Raw genomic sequence first — 24,352 nt, 5'->3', positions numbered from 1 at the left:
AGACATTAGGGTTGAGGGTTGGAGGTGGAAGAAGGGCATATATATAGTGTTCATGGGCTGGTGGGGATTTCTGCCTGTTGGACCCCGTGCGCACGGGCTAAGTCAGCCCCGTGCGCACGGGGTATCCAGAGACAATCGCACCACCCCGTGCGCACGGGGGTCAAAAGACCCCGTGTGCACGGGGTACCCAGAGAGTTACGTAGTACCCCGCACGCACGGGGGTCAAAAGACCCCATGCGCATGGGGTACCCAGAGAGTTAAACAGTACCCCGTGCGCACGGGGGTCAAAAGACCCCGTGCGCACGGGGTACCCAGTAACTTTCTGTTGCAACTTTCTGAGTACCACAGCACACACACTAGGTTCATTTTAGGTGGTCGGAGTGGGAAGGGTAAGAGAGTAAGGCTCGGCAAAGGCATTCCCACACGACATTTATCCACACAAACCCCTCTTAATAGTGCGGTCTTTCCTACGACTCGAAGCAAACCAAAACTAAACCTTTGAAGCGTCGAAAGACCATGCCTTTGTCCTTTTTGAAAGGGGGGGGTCGCACATCTCCATCGCTGGCACTTAGAACCAATAACCTGAGATAAACTTTAGCAACCGATATTAGTTCAACTAACTACATTGTCATCACACCAAAACATAGCATAAGTGCCACTAGCACTTTCAAAACCTAAAGATTCCCCGCTCCTCGGCTGGCTCCCTCCACCTTCCCGTAGATTGCATTGCCTTTCAGCCGTTTCGCCCCCTTTGCTTCCTCTCCTCATTGCTTCTACCTGGTGCCATGGTGGCACAGCAGATCACGGAGTCTGAGGTGAGGCGCCTGACACAGGAGCTCGAGGCCATGGATGCGGAGCTCAGGGCCAAGTATGTGGAGCTCCGTGAGCTCAAGGAGGAGAGGAGTGCCATGCTCCTCCGTTATGTGCAGGAGTTCACGGAGCTTCAAAAGTGGCAGGTGTCCACCACAAAGATGCTCGAGGCGTCGGCAGCATTGCTGCAGAAAGCGGGAGATACGATAGGCCATCAGGGGAGGCGGCTGGAGCGCAAGCGGGCCGATCATGACGAGGTCCAGGATCGCCTCAGCCACTTGGTGGACCAAGTTGCCACACACGTGTTGCGGCTGCACGATGCCTACCGTCGTGCCAGCATGACCATGCCGGTCGTCGGGCTAAACCCGTTCGACCACCCATCGACTTCAATGAGCTGGGGCTTCCTGACCTGGTCTCCTTCTTCACATATATCTCCGAGGAGCTGAGCCGTCTCCGCGCGATGGTGGGGGCGGAGCTGGACAAGGAGGGGTTGCAGGCTGCCGTCGCCGTTGCCGGGCGAATCCTCTCAGGGCTCCGTCACCGGAATCCATTCATTCCATTAGGCGCCGTCTTTGACGAGCTGGCTCCCACCGACCGGGAGCGGGCTCTGCAGGCCGTTGCACCCTGCATCACCAACGTCGTGCACCTCGAGAAGCAAAGGAACTTCGGTGGTGTTTAGCCATCCTCTGCATGGGCATGTCCATGTCTCGACGCAACATGACCGTTGGATCAACATCAGACGGTGCAGATCAGTCACTGTTGCACAAAGCGTGTGGGTGTGTTTGGTTGCACTCTCACCTCCATATAGTTGTTCCCTCTTCATGTATTTGTGTTAACCTTTTTTTTGAGGGGTCAAGTATTTGTGTTAACCTACTAGTGTGGACTCATGCACCCTTCATGCACTCTGCCAAACACCCAAAAGTGGGTCGAGAAGGGAACTTTTGCTCCCATCCCGTGCACAAATACACCCTACCTAACACTGAGTCGTCGTGCTTCATATGGATCATGTTTCATGGAGTACTGTAGCACCGTACTCTCCGTGCGCTGTAGACCTAGTTCTGTTAACATTGATCTCACCGTTCATTCTCGACCTGACAGTCGAAAAAGTGGTACTATGTTACATTACTGTTCATATAGTTGACATGCGCACAACATCATTTGTTATCGTCATATCTTACTACACTAGCAACAAGATTATGTAGTACTGACGTATGAACCACTGCACATGCCTAGTAGTAGGAGCACTGTGTATGTTCAAGTGGCTACCATGTTTCTCACTCCTCCGTCGTAAGAGTGGAAACGCTTGCAGTAATCATTTTTTTTCTTTAGAAAAAACAGTGGGCTCGCTCTACCATGCGGATACTCCTCGACGGTCGTCGGGAACTTTGCTACTCACTTTCGCAGACGTGTGGGACAGCCATCATCAGGGTCCACCAGCCATGCACTAAATTACTCCGTAGTAGTGTGCCCAACTGCATGGTAGACTTCCCCGATCGAAGCGTCGCAGTAATGCCCAATGTGCCGTCAAATCACAAAACCCCCTCCTTTCCAGCAGTAAGTTGGACGGACGAAGCAACCATCATTTCACTCTTCTCTCTCAGCTTCCTCTCTACCCAACCCTCGCTTCTCCCTCATCTTGTTTCTCATTTCTTCAAGAAAGCCCCAACCTGCTTCTGTCACTGTTCTTCTCTCCCAAAGAAGGAAAGGTGAGCGCATCAATGGTGTTGATTCTAGCCAAGGCCCGGTCTTACAACCCCGAGACTGATCCTATAACTCCCTCTCTGTTCTTCTTTTGGGTTTGTGATTATGGTTTCTTTTCTTTTATTTCTATTTGACAGTTTCTTGATGGACGCTGGAGCACCGGCCGAAGTGATGTCTATGGCTCTTGCAAAAACCGTTGAGGCTCATGGTAGGAAGAAGTGCAAGCACCCCACCGAGACTACTGCAGACAAGCTCAAAGCCATCGCCCTGTCCAAGCCCCCCTCTCCGGGATCCCTCATTAAGCAAGTCCATGTAATATCTCTTCTTGACAATCTTTTTCTCGATCTTGATCGTGTTTTTTCATCTAACACGCGGTACCAGTACTGGTAGTGCCACTTTCTGGGTGATCTTGCATGTGATTTTTGTGTGCCAAATGGCGGTTCTAAATTCCTCTTTTGACCAAAACATGCGAGAGGTTGACACTGATTTCTTATAGATTACTTTCAACTACTTTATGAACATCAATGCTACCTTTGAAGAGGGTATATTTGCATCAGTAACTTGTGTTATGGATATTGCAAGTAATCCCTCTGCTCTCATGCCTTTGAAGACATGTTCTAGTGTCTTTGTTCACTCATTTATGTGCGTATATGTAGTCATATATGGAGTAAGATTTCAAAAATCATCTTATATTTCTGAACGGAGGTAGTAATAAAATATTTGGTTTCTGTTTGAATTAGAACCAGGTCCGCGGTGGAGATGAAGTTCTCAAAGTCATGTCGTGTGAACTGGAAGACCTGAGGATGAGTTCTACTGCTAAACTATCCAGTTGTTGTATCCTTGTTGCCACTTGTCCTGAACTAGTGTTTTCATGTAGCATTGTTTTCAGGCGTGTTCTCGAGGCTGTACTTGACCACAACAATTTCCTGGTTGTGCCTTCGATTATGAAGGGTGTGGTTCTTGTAAAGCTTCCCGACAAATCTGATGCAGACTCTCTTCATCGTCATGTTTATGAGTGGAAAGACCACTCTGTTAGGTTCTCCAAGGTTGAGGAGATGGTGATGGTGCCGGTAGACATCTCTCACGAAGTCCATGGCCTAGTCAGTTATGCGGGGTTCATCCCGTAGGTCGGTGGCAAGAAATAGTCTGCAGAGTTTAATTAGTGCAAGTTTGCTTGTCTGTAGTAAGTACTATTATTTAGTACTTGATTTGTGTTTGTGAACCCTGTATTGTTTAGTACTGCCGCTTTTGGTGTGTGGTCAGTCCTGAGAACAGTCTATGTTAATGTCTGTGCACTCAATTTAGTCTATATATTTTGAAGTATCCATATCATCTTTTTTGTGAGGACGGTTTATCAATTATGGTTACAGTCCAATATCTGTATGCATTGCAGGGTTTATCGCACCCACCAGGATTTCCAGTCCCACAAATGTTCGGCCCATACGATTTGTCACGACCTTTGGACTGTCCTGCTTGTGGGAGTAGGCGAGGGCCCTACATGCCACGCATAGTTGGACGACCAATCTTCTGTTTAGTACTTCAACATAGTGATTTCCTAGTAAGGATTCACTCGTGTCACATCAAGTAAATCTTATTGATTTACTGTCTAAATCTTATTGATTTAATGTATTGTTTTCTTTCTTTTGCTGCAATTTTACGATGCAGGTTTTGCCATGTGACATTCATCACAGAATAAACCGTTTGGTTTGCTCTACAATGGATATTTTTGCAGGTTTCACTTATTATGTTGTGTCAGTAACGAAGGCACTGTCCATCACTTATATTATTGGAAAAATTGAATCAGTCTGTTGTTTGAGTACAAGCTAAATCCCTATGATGAACTGCAGTTTGGTTTAACAAACATGCCACAATTAGTCCTTCTCGCGTTTAAAAGAAATGAAGAAAAAGACTGGATCACGGTCACAGAGCCTAGTCAAGTTAGAAAGCTGATTGTAGCAGATCAGACAAGATCGCCGCTATCTCGCACATCGGTACCACCTTCAGCAACGGATCGAGCGCCGGCACTTGCTCTTGCATTAGAAGCGGCAGCAGCTCAGTCTGATCCATCTGAGGATTGGGCACCGACCGCGTCAGCGGGTCAGGCTGATCTACCGGAGGATCGGGCATCGACACCGGCACCTGCTCCGACACTGGCACCAGCTCTACAAGGAGCACCATCTCCGGCAGCAGCGGCGACACTACCGGTCGCACCGGCACGGGCACCAGCAACAGCTTCGGCACCTGCACCAACACTTGCACTTGCATCTGCTCCGGCCCGTGCAATGGCAAAGGAACCAAAAGTTGCACGGGCAACAGACTGGGATGCAGTTCGCACTTCATATACCAAAGTCCTTACAAAAACCGACATGTCCACCTTCTTGGTAAGCATTGGCCGCCCAAGTGCTTCATTCTTTTTTCTTTCCATGTTGTTTCACATGATTCACTATGTTGATCTAACTGTTTGTGTATGTCTTCTTGTTTACAAACAGAGAATTCCTAGAGCAATGAGGGAGTCATTCAACAATCTGGGCGACAGTGGCCAAGTTTCTCTTACCATGCGCAGCCTTGGTGTGAATGAACCTGCTCAATATACCGTGAGTACAAAGGATGGTCGCATGATGATTGATGCTAAAGGATGGTCAAGGTGCTCGGCCTTACCATAACTGAATACACCAGTTTAATGGTCACAGTGAAGACAAGCCATGGATATAAGTTTCGAGTTGGGTTCATGAACCAATAAGATCGCTGCTTTTTTTATGGCCGAACTTGGTTGTTACTCATGGCACTGAAGTTGACTTGGACGACATCCACAAGTTCCTACACTTTATTGATCGTCTTTAGGTCCTTGTGGGGCGTTTCAATGATGGAAGGCCACATGGGATATGTGTGCCACTGCTGCACTCGTTGAACAGGTCCAACTGTGTTGAGAAACTTATGGTACGAGCTGTTTCCTGTTATATATGTTGTTCATAAACTCTTGCTTATGCACAGTTTTACAGCTGTGATCTTCTTGAAACAGAACTGCCCAGGTCTATCGTTCCTATACAGATGCCTAGCCATGGTCGGGTCAGACTTGCGCTTGGTCACAACATGATGTTTATGTCGACCTACTCCATTCCCCTTGGAGGTGAAAAGATACTTATTCATGGGTGGTCTCAATTAATGAAGTATACCATCCATCTTGGAGAATAGGACAGAAGATTATGTTCCTACTTTTCCATGGCTCTAAAGCGAATATCTTGTTTATTGACCACATTGTGAGATGAAGCCGCTTTCAGAAGGTTGTGGATGCGCGGGGTGGCGCCTGGGCCTTGTCCTGGGGCTTGGCGGCCTCACCCTTTGGTTAACTGTAGGCAAAGTAGCACTGTTCGAGGCGTGCTTTTTACATTTGAATCTGTATAAGTACTCATACTGCTTTCATCTATGGTTGTTAAGTGCCCCTGCTGGTTTCAGTTAAGGTTGTTAAGTACTCCTGCTGCTTTTACAGTCTATCGTGTTTCTTTAATCCTATCTTCCTTCAGCCGCCAAAACCAAACCAGCGCCGGCGGGACCGCCTTCTTCCGCCTCCCACGGCTGGATGCGCCTCAGCGCACGCATCGCCGCCCCACCGTCTCCTAAATCATTAACGCCGACCTCCGAGGCCTCACCGTCGTCCTCCGCGCGCTTTGCTGCACTCGCCGCGGCGCCGCCCTCTCACGTTGTCAACATGGTCAACAAACAAGAGGAATCGGCAGAGGACTGTACGTGGAGAGGATGACAGTAGGGGCCCACCATGTCCATGGCCGGACGCAAGGAAGTTCCTCATTTTTTGTTATATATATATACTCCATTGTCAGCGTATGGAAGAAGAAAATGCTTCCTGGTAGTGGTTTCCTGACATCTGGGACCCACGACATTGTTAGTGTATATAGTCAATAGACAAGAGAACAGCACAAGATCGGCTGACACCTGGGATGTAGTTACTCAAGCAGTATTTTTTGTTATTGTTGAGACGGAGCAGGGTTTCAACTGGGCTATGGCCCGTCTAGCCCAGGCTTATATTTTATGTTCACCACATGACCAGCCCAGGTATTTTTTGTTTGTGAAAATGAGCCCAGTTTATTTTTTCTGAAGAATACCCAATTCAGGCCTACTTATTTTTCTACGCCCTAATGGGCTGCAACTCTTTCAAGACGCCTGCAAATCTTGAAAGTAATACGAAATGGGATGTAAATATAAAAAAATGACAAATTGGCAATTACTTTATAATTTCTAATTTTTTTCACATTTTCAGATTCCAATTTCACTGGGCTTTAACCTAAATCAAATATATATTCAACGTACTTTAAATCTGACTCGACATTTTGGTATTAAAAATAGTTTGGAACCCACAGAAATATGTGAAATTTCGTTTAAATTTTTAGCCCTGGCCCTGGACAACAAAAAAAGGGATTGCAATAAATTGCATAAGAAGTTGCAATGAGTTATATATAAATTATTAAAAAAAAAGGGAATGGTCTGACTTGTGGGCCTATTAAGTTGACGCGTATGCAAGATTTTTTTACTTATTATATACGACAACAAATGATTCTAGTAGACGTAACTGTTTGATGTCAATCCAACGGCCGTCGTGTTTCTTCAATCTCTGGTCTTCTTGCTCCAGCCGCCAAATCCAGCGCCGGCGGGACCGCCTGCTCCCGCCTCCCGTGGCCGGTTGTGCTGCCGTGCAGGCCTCACCGCCCCCTACTACTTCACCTACATCCCTCCACTGTTGTGGCTTCGCCGCCTTCGGGTCATTCCCTTCCTGGGTCTCGCCGTCGTTCATCGCGCTGGTGTTCTCGGCACAGCATGATCAACGTTGTCAACAAACGACAACAGCGGAAGAGGGACGTACATGGAGAGGCTGACAGTTGGGACCCACATGGTCCATGGACGCACGCAAGCAAGTACCTCCTTATTACGCCAAAAAAGAATGAATACTCTCGCTAACAGCTCGGACCCTACAGCTATATCTTCGCACGCAAGGAAGTGCCTCCTTATTACGCACAAAAAAATGAATACTCCCCCTGCTAGTTGGGACCCACCATAGTGGGAGGCTGACTTGTGGGCCTACTAAGTTGACGCGGATGGAGGGCTTTGTCAACTTAGTCAACAAACGATTCTATCACCAGTGACTATTGGATTGTTAACATCCAACGGTCGTCCTGCTTCTTCAACCTCTGATTTTCTTGCTCCAGCCGTCCAAACCACCGCGTGCTCTTGCCTCACGTGGCCAGCTCTGCTACCGCGAAGGCCTCACCGCCCCTACTACTCCCGCTACTGGCCAGGCCCTGCAGCGACGGCAGCCTCACACCGCAGCTGAACCAGTGAACCCTCGTACTCCTCTACGCGTGGGCATCCACTATCGCGTCTTCCCTGGCTCCACGTCGTTCCCTTCCTAGGCCTCGCCGTCGTCCACCGCCTTGGTGCTCTCGACGCGGCGTGGTTAATGTGGTCAATGAACGACTACCATCAGAAGAGTACTGTACGTTGAGAGGCTGACAGCTAGGTCCACGGCCGCAGCAAGGATGTGCCTCCTTATCACGCGCAAAATAATGATTCCTCCACCTGACAGCAGGGACCCACCGAACGGGCCACCGTATTTCACAAAAAAAAACATTTCCCCCCTGACTGTTGGGACCCACCAGCTACATCTTCGCACGCAAGGAAGTGCCTGACAGTCGGGACCCGCCCGGTCGAAGCGTATGTAGTGTTTTCATTCTGGTCGCGAACGTGTATGTACATATGATCGGTATGTCTGCAGGCTGCAGTGATGAATCGTGGCCGTGCAAGGAAGGGCACGTGTCGTAGTAGAGGCGCGCATGTGTAGTATTAGAGGCGAGCACGTAGCATGTGCACGTACGTACAGCGGCCAGGGTGCAAGAAAGTAAATACGGCCATGTACGTACATATGGGCGGGGTCTCGAATGCCTACTCGCGCATACGTACGGCCAGGGCTCGTGTACATGGCTAGGTCAGAATGGAGAAACTGCATCATCGTCGTGTTCATGGGGAGGCAACGGAATGCGTGGTGTTCATCGGGAGGCAACGGAATGTGTGTTGTTCATCGGGAGTCAACCGGCTTGGACGGAACAGGCAATGGAAATGAGGCCTGGTGTACTACAGAACGGAGGAAACAGCCTTGTGTTCGACCGGCCACGGTGGAAACGGGATCCTGTTCATCGGGAGGGGTCTGGCGTACCGCAAAACTGAGTAAACGGACATCTGTTGGACCTCCTACGGTCGAAACGGGGTCCTGTTGATCGGGGGTGTGGCGTACCGCAAAACGGAGGAAACAGACTTGTGTTGGAGCGCTACGGTCGAAACGGGGGTCCTGTTCATCGGGAGGGGTTTGGCGTACTGCAAAACGGGACTCCACGGGATACTGTTCATCTCCATCGTCGACCTCCTCCAGCCTCCACGGGCTACTATTCATCCACCGTTGACCTCCTCCAGCCTCCACCTGCGACTGTTCATCCACGGGCTCATGTTCATCCAGCCTCCACCGGCTACTGTTCAACCAGCCCTCTCCACAGGGTCCAGTTCAACCACCCCTCCACGGGCTACTGTTCATCCATCCCTCCACCGTCTACTGTTTAACCAGTCCTCCACCGGCTACTGTTCATCCAGCCCTGCACGGGGTCCTGTTCATCCATCGGCTCGATCGATCGGGGTACTGTTCATCCAGCGGCAACGACCTCTACTACCACGGGGTCCTGTTCATCCAACCCCCACCGGGAAATGTTCATCCAAACCCCCTCAACAACGCTCACTGTTCATCCAGGGAAGGAGGCAGCAGTGTTTGATTGGCTTCAGTTAGCAGCAGTAGTGAAGGAATCACTCGGGTTCAGTTAACAACAAGGGATCGATCGATCGCTCGGGTTCAGTAACGTGTAGCCTGCAGTGCAATCGCTCGGGTTCAGTTAGAGCCCAACGCCTCGCTCGGGTTTAGTTAGATCCCAATGCCTCGCACACACGCGCGTATATACGAGAGAAACACGCATCGCTTGGCCCTCGACCAGCCACCATAACCGGGAACTCCCCGATATTTTCCTCGCCCTCGCTTCTACCATGGTTTTTTTCCATCATGGACGGCCCAAAGAATGTCATGCAGCTGCGTCTCCGGCCCGCCCAGGACGAAAAGCCCATTTTATGTCATGATTTTTTATCATAGGAGTAGCACCCAACCACATCTATGATGATACCGGGTTTTGTCACAATTATCATCATAGAAGTGTGATAAGTATGACAGAAAAAAATTCGTTCAGCCCAAAATGTCACGGATGTGTCTTTTTTTTGTAGTGGTGCCATTGTAAAAAAACCTCATCTAGATCTATTTTGTTCTATTCTGTATTTAAATTCATTGCAAATCCTTCAGTAAATTCCTTGCAAATCTTTGTGAAATTTCATTTGCCGAGTGAGCTGAGTTGACAAAAAATTTCCTCTGCATTGAACTCGGACACATCGATTCCAGCCTATCGGCTAGACCGAATTACAAGGGTTCCTTGTATATAGTTCATCGGTTCAACCGAAAAGGACTAGCTCGGTCTGACCGATGCGCACTCTCAGTTGCTCTGATATCTCAGAGTTGCCGATGAAAACTACTCGGTGTCATCGATTTCACTGCTAAGAAAACTCTTTGACATTGCATATTTTTCATTGCTTCTCTAGCTCTACTCAATGATTCTTATCCTCTACCCGCATATTAAACTACATGCTACTTTGTAGTGTGTCTCAAGGACCAAACCTATTTGACTCATGCTCCAGAAATTCCCTTCTTGAAAATTGATGTCAAAGGGAGGGAGAGAGCACATCAAAGCTTATCACATGGGAGAGAAAGGGGAGAGAAGTCACATGTCTTTAAGAGGGGAAAGACATGTTAGTATGATTAATATCCATATTGCAAATCTTACTTTTTGTAGTCAGCTCTGATCTCACCCTACCTTCTCCCATTATCCAATATCACATTCAGGGGGAGAATGTGAAAGTGTTTGTGCTATCTAAAGGGGAGAAAAATCCTGGGAATTCATTGCATATCTTTTAAACCCTTGGGGACATGTCTTTATCTAAATGAAGTACTTAGTACTGACACTTTACATGTCATCCCAGTCTTGGTACTCTTGTGGTTTCCTGAAATTGCTTTACCTAGAGTGTTCTTGTGTTATCTAACCCTGTTTTCTCAAGTCTACTCTTTCCAAAGCTTTCTCAAGACCACAAGGTAAGTATATGCATCACACTTATGTGCATGACGATCTCTTGCTATTGTACATATTGTTTGCAAGAACGATTCATGAACATGGAGGTACACTTATTATTTACATCATTTACTCTGATGCATATAGCCAAGATGCATGTAACTCATTGCTTGCTCTGTCATGATTATGCATTCACATGGTCTCATATTCCAACTTCACATGATTGCATACATATAGGGGGAGCCAATGCATGTTACATGTCCTTCCGAAGCTTTACTTGTTATCATGTATATCTTCAATCTAAAGCTTTAATGTATGTTGTCATCAATTACCAAAAAGGGAGAGATTGAAAGTACAAGTGCTCCCTGGGTGATTTTGGTAATTAATGTCAACGTATCTTTTGTTGGACTAATATATTTATCTAGTATATTTTAGATGAGTTCAACAATGGCATGGCAAGGACAAGAGGATGTGGAACCCCTTCAAAATGCTAAGGACAAAGATTGGCTAAAGCTCAAGACTCTTCATTTCAGTTTTAGTGATCCAAAATCACATTGAGTCCATAGGAAAAGCCAATACTATTAAAAGGGGATGAGGTGTTGCTTAATGGTCTACTTGCTCAAAGTCCTTAATGATATGACATGGAAACATATAGTTGGGATATATGTGAGGAATAACTGTATTTTCGTCAATACCTCAAGCCCCTCGCATGGGGAGTTATTCAAGGCCAGTATGTTGATTCAATGAGGAACATTTCCAGGCATTAGGAGGAGATTTCAAGTACCATAAAGAATGCCAGGAAATTAGTGGAATGTTCAACACATTTCTGCCTCAAATCCACGTACTCAAAGATCTGAACCATGCGTTTAGAAGATTTGCAACACATTGCAAATAACCTGCCAGATTCATTTACTGACTATAAAGGTGTCACACAATCCTACAATCCTGTAAAAGTACGCCTGAAAGAGTGGAGGTACCAACAAAATCGACTCCACTCCCCGTTCAAAGCAACAGGGGGGAGATGTATGGCAGAAGTACATCAGCATTCAGCTTCTCACAAGCAAGGACATCAAGGCCTATGAATCAGTAAATGCAAGTCAACTTCACATTGACAGACATCTAATGGGTAGTATACACCCAGGTCAAAGTGCACACAATGACCGGGACATCGGAATACCCGACTCAATCGCATTGGGAAATCACGAGCAGTCACTATGGGTAACGATATTTCCATCAACTATATATTGATATATAGATTCTGGAGAATCATATAACCGAAAGTCTACAATTGTCGACATACATTTCTCAACTAGATTGCAAAACCTTTCAAGTGATTCAGATCCAAAGACCATGGCCATGACAAAGTGTGATCAACACTCGGACTAAACTCAAGCAAAGGGTATAATCTAGGTAGAAATGATCTTGCTCAATAATGGAAAGGTATTCATAAGCAATACCTAAACCAGTTTTCTTCTGGAAACAGAATTGAGAACAAGGAGGTGGTGAAACAAAGAGCAAGTATTGTGGCACAAGGGTTCACGCAGATATCCAACTATTCTCTAGAGGTGGAATCTCTTTCCGATAACTTATATCATTGGCAGTTCAAAATCATCTATCTTTGCAGTTGATAGATATAGTGATTACATATCCATGTAGATCACTAGATTCAGATATAGATGGTTCCCGACGAAACCTTAATTATGAATCGAAGTACAAAATGCAACATACATCGTGCAAAATCAATAAGTCACCATATGACTTATTATTATTGTCGGTACATTTGGTACAACCGACGTAGTGAGTTCCTTATTCACAAGGATTACTCCTACAATAATGATTATCCATGTTTGTGTGTCTGTAATGACGACACATGTAATCATCTAAATGGCGGAGTTTAAATGAAGGATTTGGGTAAACCGAAATACCGCTCATTACTACAACTTGAGCACCTTCATTCATACATTATGGTATATTACGTTGTCTATATCCAAAATATATTGGAGAAATTCATTGTGAACAAATCTTATCCATCCATAACTCTCATGGTAGTTCATTGGAAAAGAGATATTGGGACTCAACGTTCCATATGCCATTGGATTGACCAAACACAATTGGTTGGTACTAAAGAATATCTTTCATCTCCAAGGCATGAAACATCTTGTCCTAGTCTTTCAGTTTTGGAGAAATTTGAACACCAATATCATTGGATACATCGATCAGATCCCCACTATGTCAGATCGTAGACAAGTTTAGTGTTCCTACTAGGTCTAGTAGCCCTCTCATGAAGAGTCTTCGGAAGATGGCTACATTCACCAAACATTATCTCAACGATAATATTTCTTGTGTTGCTCGAATGCAAACAGGTTACATAATAAGCAATATCACTATATTGCATATCTTGCAAGTCAAATCATGCGACTGATTTGTTCAGCGGATCTCTACCAACTTCTATGTTTTGGTATGTGACGGCTTGGGATTTTGCAAGAATCAGAGGGGGTATCTTCATGAATTGTTCGTGTTCAATGCATCATATTATACTCTCTTTTTCCTTCATGAGTTTACTTTACAGGTTCTCATAAAGGTTTTTAATGAGGCAATATCAACATGAGATCATATGTCATACTTTCTGTTTTCCCCACTGGATTTTTGGAAAAGTATATGGCATATTTATTATTCTCTAAACTCTATGAGTTTCTCGTATTGAGTTAAAAGAGATAATGACATATTTATTGTTCTCTAAACTCTATGAGTTTCTCGTATTGAGTTAAAAGAGACAATGACCATTATATGTTGTACCATTTTCTCCTTATTTTTCCCACTAGGTTTGAAGGAGTTTTAGCAACATATCAAACATCTATCTCCTCATATTTTTTCCATAGGTTTTTGGAGGAGATTTCTCATGATGATGATACTTACACTAAGCATGGATTAGAAGAAGTGTAAGGATTTAATTAATCAGATTTACTATTTCACATCTAGATGCGAAATAGCTATCTCACATCTAAATCTAGAACCGTTGGATACAAATAATCACAATTATTCGTTTTAGCGCTCTGTTGGTTTCTTTCGCGATGTACGCACGCACGCCTGTGTTTGTCCGTGTGTTTGTTCAGGCCCATGTGTTCCGCCGGCCTCGTGTGTGTGTGTGTGTGTTAGGCGTGTGTTTGTTCAGCCCATGTGTTCGGTCGTTCTTTTTTCGAGAAATGGTTCTAGTCTATTATGGTGCACAGGGCCGGCCAGTTGTGACGTGAGCTTACGATCAGCTTGCAGTTTTCCAATCCTGTCGCTCTGATTTGTTTTTTTTCTCATTTTTCTGTTTCCTTTTCCTTTTCTGTTTATATTTTATTAGTTCTCTTTTATTTTATATTTTTATATTTTTAATTCAAGAACACTTTTTTAAATTCATGATAATTATTTAAATTTTTAATTCGAGAACACTTTTAAAATTCATGAAAATTATTTAAATTTTGGACTATTTCTAAAATTTACATGAATTTTTAAAATTTATGAACATTTTCAAATACAAGAATAGCTATGTCACATCTACATTTACCAGTACATATATATTTTTCGCTACAAAATTAGTGTTTGACTCGAGCGGGGCGAGTACACCAGGTTTTTGAGCCGTCTTTGCTTGTCCATTACAGGAGGCTGATGTATTATGTTTTTATCATTGTTGGGCCACGTAGATGCCGCTTTGATTTGTTTTGTTTTTGTCTCATTTTCTTCCGTGGGATATAAGATTTGTACTCGAAAAGCACTCGCTAGTGTGCACGCGAAGTAGTTTTTTTGGCGTTTGGTTTTGTCGATGTTTGTCTCGCGTGGACCGCATGTTCTTTTTATATGTGCTCTAGCTATGAATTTTCATCTGGGAAGCGGTTTTTTGTGGTTTTTAGTTGTTTTTTTGTTTTCATTTTTTCGGTTGGGCTGTTTCTTTCTTTTTGATTTTTGTCATGGAATGTAGCATTCGATTTTTTTGTTGTTTGATGCCACTTTGCAAGTTGACCATCGACTTGCAATTGTTTTCTTTTGTTTGATGCCACTTGCAAGTCGACCCTCGACGTGCCACTGGGGTCTTTTGTTTGATGCCACTTGCAAGTCGACCTTCGACTTGCAACCGTGTCTTTTTTGTTTGATGCCACTTGCAAGTCGACCCTCGAAGTGCAATTGGGGTCTTTTGTTTGATGGCACTTACAAGTCGACCCATGACTTTGCAATTAGGTCTTCTTGTTTGATGCCACTTACAAGTCGACCCTCGACTTGCAACCGGGTCATTTTGTTTCATGCCACTTGCATGTTGACCCTCGATTTGACTTGCAGTTGGTCTTTTTATTTGATGCCACTTGCAAGTTGACCCTCGAAGTGCAACTGGGGTCTTTTGTTTGATGCCACTTGCAAGTCGACCCTCGAAGTGCAATTGGGGTCTTTTGTTTGATGGCACTTACAAGTCGACCCACGACTTTTGCAACTAGGTCTTCTTGTTTGATGCCACTTACAAGTCGGCCCTCGACTTGCAACCGGGTCATTTTGTTTCATGCCACTTGCATGTTGACCCTCGACTTGTAGTTGGGTCTTTTTGTTTGATGTCACTTGCAAGTTGACGCTCGACATGCAACTGGAGTCTTTTGTTTGATGCCGCTTGCAAGTCGACCCTCGATGTGCAATTGGGGTCTTTTGTTTGATGGCACTTACAAGTCGACCCACGACTTTTGCAACTAGGTCTTCTTGTTTGATGCCACTTACAAGTCGGCCCTCGACTTGCAACCGGGTCATTTTGTTTCATGCCACTTGAATGTTGACCCTCGACTTGCAGTTGGGTCTTTTTGTTGGATGCCACTTGCAAATTGACACTCGACATGCAATTGGGGTCTTTTGTTTGATGCCACTTGCAAGTCGACCCTCGATGTGCAATTGGGGTCTTTTGTTTGATGGCACTTACAAGTTGACCCACGACTTTTGCAACTAGGTCTTCTTGTTTGATGCCACTTACAAGTCGACCCTCGACTTGCAACCGGGTCATTTTGTCTCATGTCACTTGCATGTTGACCCCCGACTTGCAGTTGGGTCTTTTTGTTTGATGTCACTTGCAAGTTGACCCTCAACATGCAACTGGGTCTTTTGTTTGATGCCACTTGCAAGTCGAGGGTTGACTTGCAACCGAGTCTTTTCGTTTGATGCCACTTGCAAGTCGCCCTCGACGTGCAACTGGGTCATGTTGTTTGATGCCACTTGCAAGTTGACCCTCGACTTGCAACTGGGACTTCTGTTTTCGTGCCACTTGCAAGTCGACCCTCCACTTGTAACTGGGGTATTTTGTTTCATGCCACTTACAAGTCGCCCCTCGACTCGCAACTGCGTCTTTTTGTTTTTTATGCCACTTGCAAGTTAACTCTCCACTTGCAACTGGGTCTTCTTGTTTGATGCCAGTTGCAAGTCGACCATCGACTTGCAACTGGGTCTTATTTTTTTTATGCCACTTACAAGTGTACCCTCAACTTGCAACCAGATCTTCTTCCTTTTTATGCCACTTGCAAGTGCACCCTCGACTTGCAACCGCCACTCGCAAGGGGACCCTCGGCTTGCAACTGCGTCTTTCTCTTTTTTATTCCACTTGCAAGTGGACCCTCGACTTGCAACTGGGTATTCTATTTTTTTCATGCCACTTGCAAGCGGACACTCGACTTGCAACTGGGGTCTTCTATTTTTTTCATGCCACTTGCAAGCACACGCGACTTGCAACTAGGCTTGAGGAAGGGCATGTGATGGGTTAGGGGGCGATCATCCGGGGAATTGGTGTGTGTGGATGATTTCATTTGGGCCGCAACCAGAAACATGGCTCTCTACGTGATTTTGGACAAGTACAAACCAAAGGGATGCACTCTGAATTTTTGTCTGAATGTATTTTTTTCAGACTGAGCTCATTATATGTTGGGTTTTGCTGAAGCTGTTTTTTTGTTGAAAGTAGTGCTTGAATACAAGTACAATACAGGTCGATTCACTTTGTTCAACAGGATGTAAATAGCATGTTAAATGTTTTAAATTGCCACTTCTATAATTGCATTTTCTTGTCAGAGTATGACCTGTGTTGTTTGATCCTATGTACATCATGTTCATTTTTGTTGAATCATGGGGACATGCTCTACATGAAGTTCCTATCAAAATAGGTTTTCAGCGATAATTTTTTTGTGGTTGGGGTAATGATTTTTTTTAGTGTACAAATTTTGATACCTATGTGACGCAAAATATTCTTCAGTGAGACCTTTTGTGGTGGTAAACTGAGACTGATTTTTCGCGATATCCAGTTTATAGTTTGTGGAAATTCGTAGTTGAGGCTCTGAGAGTTCAGTTTTCTTTTTTGTCGTTTTTGAGATGACAGTTTTTAACAAATGTAGAATGTGAAGTATATATAAAACTTTTTTGATAGCCCTTTTTGTTGATTTCACTTTTTTTATGCAAGTCCAATATGTTAGTTTCAGGTTTGTTTGGGATTCAACCACATTTTATTCAAACTGAATTTTTAGACAAACCTGCGGGTTGTTTCTACCCTGTTATGGTTTTTAGATGGTTTCAGATGGAGTGTTCAGCCACATGATTTTATTATTTTTTTTGTTGTCTCCTTTAATAACAGTTTGTAAGCAAAGATACAAATTCTGGGAACCCTTTGGAATTGAACAAGAATAATCACCAACATGACTCAGGGAATGACACCTTCAATGAATACCGGGAGCAAACATTTCAGGGCAATTGTTCAGAAGCTGAGCAATCTAAAGCTGGTTTGACAGAAGTAGAAGCATCAGACGGCATGCTGTTTGATGCTCTGAGAACAATGCTAATCATGTTTTTGAACTACAACAACTTTTTTTCTGTTGAGCTTTTCTACGCTTTTTCTATTAGTTTTTTGGCAACAGGGCCCGCGGGGCGCGGCGCAACAGGGACGAAGCCGCTGGAACCGGCTTGGTCCAGCGGGGACTGAAGCCAGGCGATGCCACTAGCCATGGATGCCTTCGTCCGCCGTCCAGTGTCAAGGCAAGATTATGTTCGTGGTAAAGCAATTTTCTGTAGCCATGAAGAAAATTGGAGAAGTAGCACCTTGCTCCTCTGTAGCAATTAGAAGCTGGTACACCAATTTGCGTGGTGCTTGACTTGAGTCTCCCTTGAGTCTCCGATTCTCTTCTCGTTATTCTTCTGTACTCTGTCTTGCCGTGAACAGGTCGTTCGAACGATGCGCTGTGCCATGAACAGGTCGTGGCCATGTACGACACAAGGCTGCCGCTTGGAAGTGCTTCCACCGGGCCGAGAGCCACCGCGGTAGCGGGCGTCACCACGGCGAACCAAGGGCTGTAGCCGTCGAACTCGCGGGCGTCACCACGGCAAACCAAGGGCTGTAGCCGTCAAACTCACGGGCGATGCAGTAGCCAGGAACCGTCGCGTTGCTCCGCTAGGAGCGTGCTGATAACATGTTCAAATAAAGATCGAGAGACAATCAAATGAATCAAATGTCTTTACTGATAGTGTTGGATCCTTTATATACAACATGTACAGACGTCTTTGGAGACGACGGTTAAGAGGCGACGCTCCAGGGAGAAACCGTTGTGACGTTTCCCACATCGTGAGATTACATGCACGGGAAGAGCCGGGATTATCCCCTAATTGACCTTGAGTTAATTATTCTTAACAGTTTTTGCATGTTCTTATTCAAGCATGTTTTTTCACTTGTGCTTCATCAATTAATCAGAAGCACAGGTAACTCAAATCACAGCCATCAACCAAATTAATTCACAGAAGTTAAAATAAAAGTACAGAGTTCTGAAAACATATCAAAGATTGCAAGGCATCAGATAATAAGCGGAGATTATTAGTCCACACATGGAATTGTCCATTGAGAGTGTAGGATATCTGATCCTCAATTGCCAGCAGGAAGAATTCAAATTTTGAGAAAAATAACAAAATCTCAGTTAGACCATTTGACCCCAGAGAAATGGCTGCAAAGGGTTTATAAGTAAACCATATGAGATGCAAAAGCCAACCACATGGGTAGGCACAGATGACGGGAAACCTCATCAAGAAATATTTAAACCAAGAGAACATCAAGAAAGATCAAACAACAAAAATAGCATAAGAAACCTCAATAGCAAACAGACAGGAGCTCAGTAAGAACGTAGCAATTGAATAATTACATCTAGAAGATGATACTGAGTGAATTTCCTCATCACTACCCAAGGGCCTGTTCGGAGACCGGCCGCTCCAGGAGCAGGCGGAGTTTCAGTTAAAAATCATGGAGCGCGCATGTAGGTACTCCACATATTCCGAAATTTCAGGGAGCAGGTGGATTCCGAACAGGCCCCAGATCCATACAAATAAACAAATCAACTATTTTGCTCGGTCATATAACCCCAACTCAGACAAAGTAAAGAACCACGAAAACAAACAGATTTCTACCTAAATTACAAATTATGATTTCAACATGGAATAGAGCTGAAACAATTTTTGTCCAATAGTATGGTTTAATTACAAAAAAATACAAAAATAAAATGATGAATATGAGCGGTGATATCTGCACCTTGCAAAAAACAATCCTGGAATAGGGCTGAGATCAAAGGTCGTCAGATAGGAGCGAAAGACTATTTTTGTTCAAGTAATCATTATTTGATCATATGAACTATGCACTTGTGATCATCATTCAACCTTGAAAAACCAATAGCGAACGAAGATGACAGGAATCCCAAAGAAAGATTCACATTATGAATCAAGCAAGATCATTGGCCTCATAGAGAAGATTAGATTGTTCCACATGAAAAAAATTCAGACATATGCTTGTCTATAATTTAGTTTAATCCTTGGCCACTAACAGAAGCAAACCGCTTAAATTGTAAAAACACATCAGCAGAAGATCTAACCAGGGGGGGAAAGCATTTTGTTCTAGAAGAAAGGACTCAGAATATGGGTGGTGATATAGCAGAATGGTCGGCAAGGCAAGAAGATGCCAGTTACGACGAACGAGACCAAATATCAATCTTCACCGTCCTCAAACACGAATTGCAGCATGCTCCAGACACAAAATCCAAGCTTGCTTTATACACTGGACAAAATCAACAATGACCAGAACTTGAGAACTGCATAATCAACAGGGTAGCACTAATGCCATCCCCAACAGACTTGCAGAATTTTACAGCAAAATGGAAGAAAAACGATATGAAATGGAGGACGGTTGGTAAGCGGGTTGCCCATTAATATTGACAGGCCGACCAGATTTCCTTCCTTAGTGGTTTGACTACAGCCGAATCTGGCAAGCAAGACGATGGTACAAAGAACCAAGGCCTTGGTACAATGCAGCCCTGATGCAACTTTAAGCAAATGGTTGTTAAGTGCAATGTTGAGACATCAGACAATGCTTTCTAGGCAAATGCATCTCCATCATAAGGCAACAATGTTTGCTGCTCAGAGCCCAGTGCATATCTTCATACATACAACACAACATTTGGAATCTGTAGCCCTAAAAAAATTTGGATTGCGCAGCGTCCAAAAAAATTAACATATTAAAGAATGCAAGACAACTCAACTAGTAGACACTTGAGAGCTGTTCAATTTGGCTTCAGAATTGCAGGAAGACAGCATGGACGCATAGCGACCTATCAGTCCCAAAAGATGGTATGATTAACAGGTTTTTCATCACCAGCCAAACCAAATCAATTAAATGGAATTCTTCAGCATGAGCAAAAAGACCTCAGGATTGTGGGAGTGTCAAAAAAACTAAAAATTAAGGAGTGGAAGACAAGGAACTAAACAAACAGTATTCAATAATTAAAGAGTGGATAACCAGAAACAAAGACAAACAGTTTTCAATTTGACCTCAGAATTGCAGAATGACAGCATGGGCGCTTAGCGACCAATCAGTCCCGAAAGATGGTATGAATAATAGGTTTTTCATCACTGGCCAAACCTGAACAAATGTCTCAAAAACCTCAACATAGAACTTCAACATGGGGACAAAAGGTTAGAATAGAAAACAAGGTCAAATGACAAAAATGATTGTTGAGAAAACCAAAGTTCAGTGCCAATTATACTAGTCCTGCAAGCAGACCTCGAAAGATATTTTTTTATCAAAAGAGTACAGATACCGAAAGCATAGAAATAACAATGGGATACATTTGAAATGGGTGGAAAATGATTGTTGGCAAAAGAGATTATCAAGCTCAACCCAACTGCCCACCTTCTTACAATTAATATAGCAGGGAACACTTTAAGTAATATATGCACGACAAAAAGCATTTAACCGATACACACTTATCCTGCAAAGGCAGTATGGGGATATATATAACAATGGAGATACATTTGAAGAATATAATGAGAGGAAAATGATTGTTGGCAAAAGAGATTATCAAGCTCAACCCAACTGCCCACTTTCCACAAATTAATATAGCAGGAAACACTTTCAGTAAGAAATGCACATCAAAAGGCATTTAACCGATACACACTTATCCTGCAAAGGCAACAAGGGAGAAAATAGCAAAAGAACTTTCGATGCAAAGCAGATAGATTCAGATGCAGTCATCTTGGAAGGCTAATGAGAGGAAAATGATTGTTGGCGAAAGAGATTATCAAGCTCAACCCAACTGCCCACTTTCCACAAATTAATATAGCAGGAAACACTTTCAGCCAGAAATGCATAGAAAAAGCATTTAACTGATACACACTTATCCTGCAAAAGCTAAAAGGGAGGAAAAGTGTAACAAATTCGTTTGCTAAGCAAATAGACTCAAAAGCATTCATCAAGACAAAGAACAGAGAAGGCAAGTGTATTGTAATGCTGTTATGGAAACAGAAAACAATCGCAAAAAAACAGAGAAAAGTCAGATTAGTTGAGAGGGAAGTGATTGTTGCAGAAAGCATATAAAATCTTACTGCAGTCATCACCACTATCCTGCATGATGTGCATAAAACTTGGCAGCATGGAACCTACAAATTACTGATCATAGTTTTTTGACTTGCATAACATAAACAGAAGATAACACAGATATACCAAGCAAGTTGTAGCACTAAGGTTTACACATCACTGTATATCAGACCATGCATTCTAACAATACCATGCAACATGAAATCTTGAAGCATATATTGGATACTGATGATTGAACTTCAAAAGGTAAAGCCCTTTCATACCAGTACACGACCATCATAAATAAAAAGTATAACTACATAATCCGAAACCATAGCGTCAGTCAACCTAAACTCCTATATACCCCTAGGCAGAACCAATTTTTTCACTTTTAAGCAACTGCAATTTCTGCTGCAAGAGGTCTCAGGAACTCATCCTCATCCTTAGGAGGGTGGATGGTAACAAGGTCAGGCAAAGGTGTAGATGGTCCTTGTTTCCCCTTGGGATCCCAGTCAAGCATGATCTTAACCTTGATACCCAGCACACCCTGAAAGCAAATAAGATATAAGATCAGCTAAGTTATGTGAACTAACAACACCATTTATTTATAGCAACTAATTCCATGTGAAGTAGGCCCCAAACCTGTCTCAAAAGAACATGCCTCACAGCTCCATCAATATACTGGTTGACAGGATGGCCAGAAGAGATCATATAGCCATCTTTGAACTTCATGGACTTAGCACGCTGTGCCCTAAGCTTCCCACTCACAATAACCTAGAAATCAGGAATGCTCCAAGGACATGAGCTAAATTGCCTCAAATCAAAACAAGAAAAACTATTGTCAACAGAAAAGGTACCTCACAGCCCTTCGCACCACTCTCCATGACAAATCGGAGTACACCATAGCATGCTCTGCAAGTACATAAACTAAATTAGACAAAGAGTACCCAACAAACAACTGATAATAGTAAGACAATTCAGTTAGCAATTTTAACTTCCAGCCGTAACATAAGAAAAGAATTGCAAAAGCCAAAAGGTGATGAGGACAACCAGTTATAAAGCATTAGAAGCCTATAGACAAAGCTTCCCAGCAAATGAAGCCTGGTTGCCACAGGTAATTTAGTCATCTTCCGACACAAAGTTGGCATAGAGACCTATTTGCTTTATAGATGACATGGCAAACTACGGCACAAGATTCGTTGGTACTGTTCTCTCCAAATTAGAAACTAGTAGCAACATGCATCTACTGATTACAAAATGCAATAGAGGGCAACAATTAATTACAATCACCAAGTAGAAAGAGAGCACCCGAATAACAATTGATAAGACTCGCAATAAGATGATTCAGCTAAGCAATTTTATATCCTGACACAAGTGACTTGTGAAAGCCAATTATAGGTAATGTGGCCAACCAGTTAGGAAAGCATTAGAAACCTATAGACAAAGCTTCTCAGCAAATGAAGCCTGGTTGGCACAGGTAATTTAGTCATCTTCCGACACAAAGTTGGCATAAAATGACCTATTTGCTTTATAGATGACGTCCGGCAAACGGCAGAACGAGAACCCTAACTTCAAGAAGATTCATTGGTCATGTTCTCTCCAAAGCAGAAAGCAATGGAAACATTAGCAAAATGCATCAACTGCTTACAGAAAGCAATGGAGGGTTACAATTGATTTCTGTCACCATCGAACACAAGTCCGGCGTTAATGAGCCAGACATGTTGTGAAGATGACATGGTAGTACACTATGTAATTAATATAAGTTCCAGAGCGTGTGGGTTCAGGAATAACCTTCGGACGGCGAGGCCACCGAGCAGCTTGTAGCGGAGGGACTCGGCCTGAGCGACGGCGCAGAGGCCGCGGTTCAGGACCTTCTCGGCGTAGAGCTCCACACCGCCGTCCGGAAAGTTGAAGCGCTTCTGCACCACCGAAGTCAGCTCCCTTATCCTCCGGCCCTTCTCGCCTGAACGTCAAACATCGCCAGCCACCGGAGCAACAAAACCTCAGATCCGGCGTCGAAAACAATAGGCAGGCACGGGATGCTTGCGGTCGGCAAATGCACGTACCGAGGACGTTCTGGGTGCGGGTGGCGCGGATGATGATCTCGGTGCGCATGGGGGTGACCCGGATCTCGACGCCGGCGAAGCCGTCCTCCCCGAGCTCGCGGGTCAGCATCTCGTTCAGCTCGGCCAGGAACACGCCGTCGGCGACGAACTGCGAGCGAGCAACGGCGCGTAAGAATCTACATGTCGTGCTAATCAAGTTGGGGATCGAGAAGGGAGAGGGCTCGGTCTCGTACCTTTCGCTTCTTGCTGATCTGGAGAGCCATGTTGGAGAAAGGAGGGGGAGCGGGAGGGGGAGTGGGAGGGGGACGGAGATGATTTGGCTGCGGCGGCGGTAGATAAACCCTAGGTTTGGATAGAAATGTTGAGGAGCGGCTGCGAATATATAATAGATCGATCGGGCGTTAGGGTTTTGCTGCATAAATGTTTAGGCCGGTCGGGCCGCCGTGGCTATCTATCGGGCCGTCGCCCATTCTGGCAGTTCCCTGGCTATCGGCGCACCGATTGTCCAAATGCACATCACACACGCTCTAAAGTGAAAATGTTATCCAGGGAATGTTAGATTTTTTTACGTTCCTGCCAAACGCACGTACTGTCGTCAGATGCAATGCACAAATCTTATTGACCTCTCCATTATTATCACATCCCTCCTCTCCACTCTTAGTCGTCGGGCGCCTCCCCCTCCCCGGAAC

The 24,352-nt window shown here is 44.3% G+C and overlaps 1 protein-coding gene and 9 non-coding genes across 10 annotated transcripts; all 10 read right to left on the bottom strand.

The window, feature by feature from the left end:
- Window positions 1-18,551: 18,551 nt before the first annotated feature.
- LOC125541876 (small nucleolar RNA R16) lies at window positions 18,552-18,639 on the bottom strand. The gene has a single exon (XR_007297716.1). It is a non-coding gene; the product is annotated as a small nucleolar RNA R16 (small nucleolar RNA).
- A 680-nt stretch (window positions 18,640-19,319) lies between these two features.
- LOC125541881 (small nucleolar RNA snR60/Z15/Z230/Z193/J17) lies at window positions 19,320-19,413 on the bottom strand. Its single transcript, XR_007297721.1, has one exon. It is a non-coding gene; the product is annotated as a small nucleolar RNA snR60/Z15/Z230/Z193/J17 (small nucleolar RNA).
- Window positions 19,414-19,653: 240 nt separating this feature from the next.
- Window positions 19,654-19,749, bottom strand: LOC125541941 (small nucleolar RNA Z43). Its single transcript, XR_007297735.1, has one exon. It is a non-coding gene; the product is annotated as a small nucleolar RNA Z43 (small nucleolar RNA).
- A 353-nt stretch (window positions 19,750-20,102) lies between these two features.
- LOC125541983 (small nucleolar RNA snoR118) lies at window positions 20,103-20,190 on the bottom strand. The gene has a single exon (XR_007297771.1). It is a non-coding gene; the product is annotated as a small nucleolar RNA snoR118 (small nucleolar RNA).
- Window positions 20,191-20,311: 121 nt separating this feature from the next.
- On the bottom strand, window positions 20,312-20,403 carry LOC125541834 (small nucleolar RNA SNORD96 family). Its single transcript, XR_007297679.1, has one exon. It is a non-coding gene; the product is annotated as a small nucleolar RNA SNORD96 family (small nucleolar RNA).
- Window positions 20,404-20,569: 166 nt separating this feature from the next.
- LOC125541830 (small nucleolar RNA SNORD96 family) lies at window positions 20,570-20,661 on the bottom strand. Its single transcript, XR_007297676.1, has one exon. It is a non-coding gene; the product is annotated as a small nucleolar RNA SNORD96 family (small nucleolar RNA).
- A 214-nt stretch (window positions 20,662-20,875) lies between these two features.
- Window positions 20,876-21,020, bottom strand: LOC125541986 (small nucleolar RNA snoR135). The gene has a single exon (XR_007297774.2). It is a non-coding gene; the product is annotated as a small nucleolar RNA snoR135 (small nucleolar RNA).
- Window positions 21,021-21,066: 46 nt separating this feature from the next.
- On the bottom strand, window positions 21,067-21,211 carry LOC125541984 (small nucleolar RNA snoR135). Its single transcript, XR_007297772.1, has one exon. It is a non-coding gene; the product is annotated as a small nucleolar RNA snoR135 (small nucleolar RNA).
- Window positions 21,212-21,286: 75 nt separating this feature from the next.
- LOC125541985 (small nucleolar RNA snoR135) lies at window positions 21,287-21,430 on the bottom strand. The gene has a single exon (XR_007297773.1). It is a non-coding gene; the product is annotated as a small nucleolar RNA snoR135 (small nucleolar RNA).
- Window positions 21,431-21,810: 380 nt separating this feature from the next.
- LOC125536337 (small ribosomal subunit protein uS3x) lies at window positions 21,811-24,065 on the bottom strand. The gene is made up of 6 exons (XM_048699535.2): window positions 23,897-24,065; window positions 23,664-23,811; window positions 23,389-23,560; window positions 22,455-22,509; window positions 22,240-22,371; window positions 21,811-22,144 (listed from the first exon to the last, which is right to left on the bottom strand). The coding sequence occupies exons 1-6, from the start codon at window positions 23,924-23,926 to the stop codon at window positions 21,989-21,991; spliced, it is 693 nt and encodes a 230-aa protein (XP_048555492.1). The 5' UTR covers window positions 23,927-24,065; the 3' UTR covers window positions 21,811-21,988.
- Window positions 24,066-24,352: the final 287 nt, after the last annotated feature.

Source organism: Triticum urartu, chromosome 2A (assembly GCF_056163025.1).
Source record: "Triticum urartu cultivar PI428250 chromosome 2A, HENAU_Tu73, whole genome shotgun sequence".
Lineage (NCBI taxonomy): Eukaryota > Viridiplantae > Streptophyta > Magnoliopsida > Poales > Poaceae > Triticum > Triticum urartu.
This window is presented reverse-complemented; position numbering and strand designations above follow the sequence as displayed.